Source organism: Morone saxatilis, unplaced genomic scaffold (genome assembly GCF_004916995.1).
Source record: "Morone saxatilis isolate NCDOM2014 unplaced genomic scaffold, NCSU_SB_2.0 Contig10, whole genome shotgun sequence".
NCBI lineage: Eukaryota > Metazoa > Chordata > Actinopteri > Moronidae > Morone > Morone saxatilis.
This window is the reverse complement of record NW_023339652.1, coordinates 14455774-14458063: the sequence shown is the minus strand read 5'-3', so window position 1 is coordinate 14458063 and position 2290 is coordinate 14455774. Positions and strand designations below refer to the sequence as shown.

At 41.6% G+C, this 2290-nt stretch overlaps 1 protein-coding gene across 2 annotated transcripts in view; it reads left to right on the top strand.

Annotated features, from left to right (window-relative positions):
- Positions 1–1633, top strand: part of etv6 (ETS variant transcription factor 6) — a 26272-nt gene extending 24639 nt beyond the window's left edge. For both annotated transcript variants that reach the window (XM_035678118.1, XM_035678109.1), the window contains exons 8-9: positions 854–954; positions 1065–1633. In XM_035678118.1, coding sequence (XP_035534011.1) covers positions 854–954; positions 1065–1167 — 204 coding nt within the window. In that variant the 3' untranslated portion in view covers positions 1168–1633. The remainder of the gene's footprint in view (positions 1–853; positions 955–1064) is intronic.
- Positions 1634–2290: the final 657 nt, after the last annotated feature.

The following is a 2290-nucleotide window of genomic DNA, read 5'->3' as shown; positions in this document are numbered from 1 at the left end:
TTAACAGTTTAAAGGTCCAGTGTGTAACATTTAGGAGGAGCTATCGGCAGAAATGGAACATAATATTTAAAGCTATATTTTCACAAGTGTGTCATCGACTTAATATAAGAATGGTTGTGTTTTCGTTACCTTAGAGAATGAGCCCAGAAAAGACGAACCAAACACTGACTTTAGATTGAGCCTTTTCTGTTTTTCACAGCCACCGTAGTTTCTCCTATTTAATTGGAAGGTTGAAGCAAGTTGGTTGCAATCCACTAAATCTTGCACACCAGTCCTTTAAAGCTGCACATTTCTTTCCTATCAACAATGACTCAAAAGAATGTGAAACTGTTGATCATAGTGATGAGTTCAGATAAATATGACCCGACTCTGCAGTGCACCTTTAGAGTTTTTTAGCCAGCTCGTTACGATTCTACGGCCCACAAACTCAGACGTTCTCCACAACCTTGTTACCAGCTGCAGCAGCCAGCTGTTTTCAGCAGGAAAAACTCTAATAAAGCCACCTGCTACCTGCTCTGCACCAGACAGCAGACAGACAAAGTTAGCGACTAGCTGGTGAACACGGTGGAACATTTAGCAAATAGAGAACCAGATATTTCCCTCAGGAGCTGGTGGACAAACAGAGCTTCAGGAAGAGTGTTTACAGTATTATATTCACACTCTGTCTCTGCTCAGTGTGTAAATAAGCAACTGTTTGCCAACATGCTAGCCATATTAACTTTATTAAGTGATAGTATGTCACTGCTGTGATTGCAGCCTGTTTCTGCTGCCCCCAAGTGGCCAAAACGTCTCACTGTACAGATCATTAACGTCATGTTATTGCTGCTAACGACACTTTTATTCTTTCTTACAGAACAGGACCAATATGACGTACGAGAAGATGTCGCGAGCACTGAGACACTACTACAAACTGAACATTATCAGGAAAGAGCCTGGACAAAGACTTCTATTCAGGTATATAAACTTTTCCAGCCGTTCGTTAAAAAATGTGTATTATTGCCAAACAGTAACTAAAGACGGAGGTTGCAGTAAATTACAAGAGCTGTTTTCTCTGCGTTCACCAGGTTCATGAAAACTCCAGATGAGATAATGAACGGACAGGCGGACCGGCTGGAGCACATAGAGTCCGACACAGACGAACAAATCTACATCAAAGAGGAATGCTGAGGAACTCTGGGAGAACGAGTCCATGAACTACTTACTACTACTACTATTACTACTACTACAGCCGCTGATGCCTTTCAGAAGCAGCCTGAACAATCGTTGTTGAATCTGGAGCGTGTGGACGTTCGCTCGTATCCGTCCGACACGGGCAGACGTGAAATCTGATCTCTCTTAAGATTGCCTTAGGATGATATTTTCCTGAAGTAGAAAAGAAAAAAAAGCAAACAGCATCAGTTGTTTTGATTTTCCCGATGGACTGAGCTGAAAGGACTTTTTAAGTGTTCCCTTTTATCTCTGAATGAACTGCAAAAGCCAATCACTTTGTGCTTATGTCACTTTTATGATTTTTTTGTCTGCTCACATGCATTATACTATGGAATTTTGCTGTTTGTAAAAAGAAAATTGGGTGTGTGTGCGTGTGTGACAGGAATGTTTTCACCATGGAATAAACATTTTTGATCAAACTGTGTTATCTGTGTGAGGAGAGTACTTAAAGCCCCCCTCCACTACCCCACAGTGTGCAGTTTGAATGAGGTCTGTGCAGTTTGACTCTAGAAGGATGTTTTCACATTCATCTGCTGAAAGTGGAAAGTTTCTCTGTGCTCATTGAAAATCTGATTTTAAGGGGCGGGGCCTACCAGCATGATTTGTGACATCACATGGACATCACAAAGTCATTTGGAAAGTCCAGTCCTGGCCAGGATGCAACTATACAGTGTTGAGTAGAAAACTTGAAGCCACCAGTAGACATTCACTGAGAATGGGACTTTAACGTGACGTAGGAGGACATCTGTGTGTTGTTATGTGGATGTGGAAGTCGTATACGTTACTATACCAAAAAAAAACATCAGACACACATTATTGTTCCCAGCAGCACTGATCAGTTTTCTTTCACTTCCTGAAAAAAAGAATGTCGGTGAGTCTGGTTGGTGAAAAAAAAAAAAAGAATGCAATCAAACGGATCCACATGATGGCAATAGCTGGACAACTGTTTCCGTGAGGGACAATGCGCAGTGGGTGCTGTCCACAGTTCAACAGTTCATCACCACAGTCCACCAATCTTCTCCTTTAAAGGTCACTATGGGATTAAATATTCTCCTTTATGTTGGAACGCAGAGGAGAAATG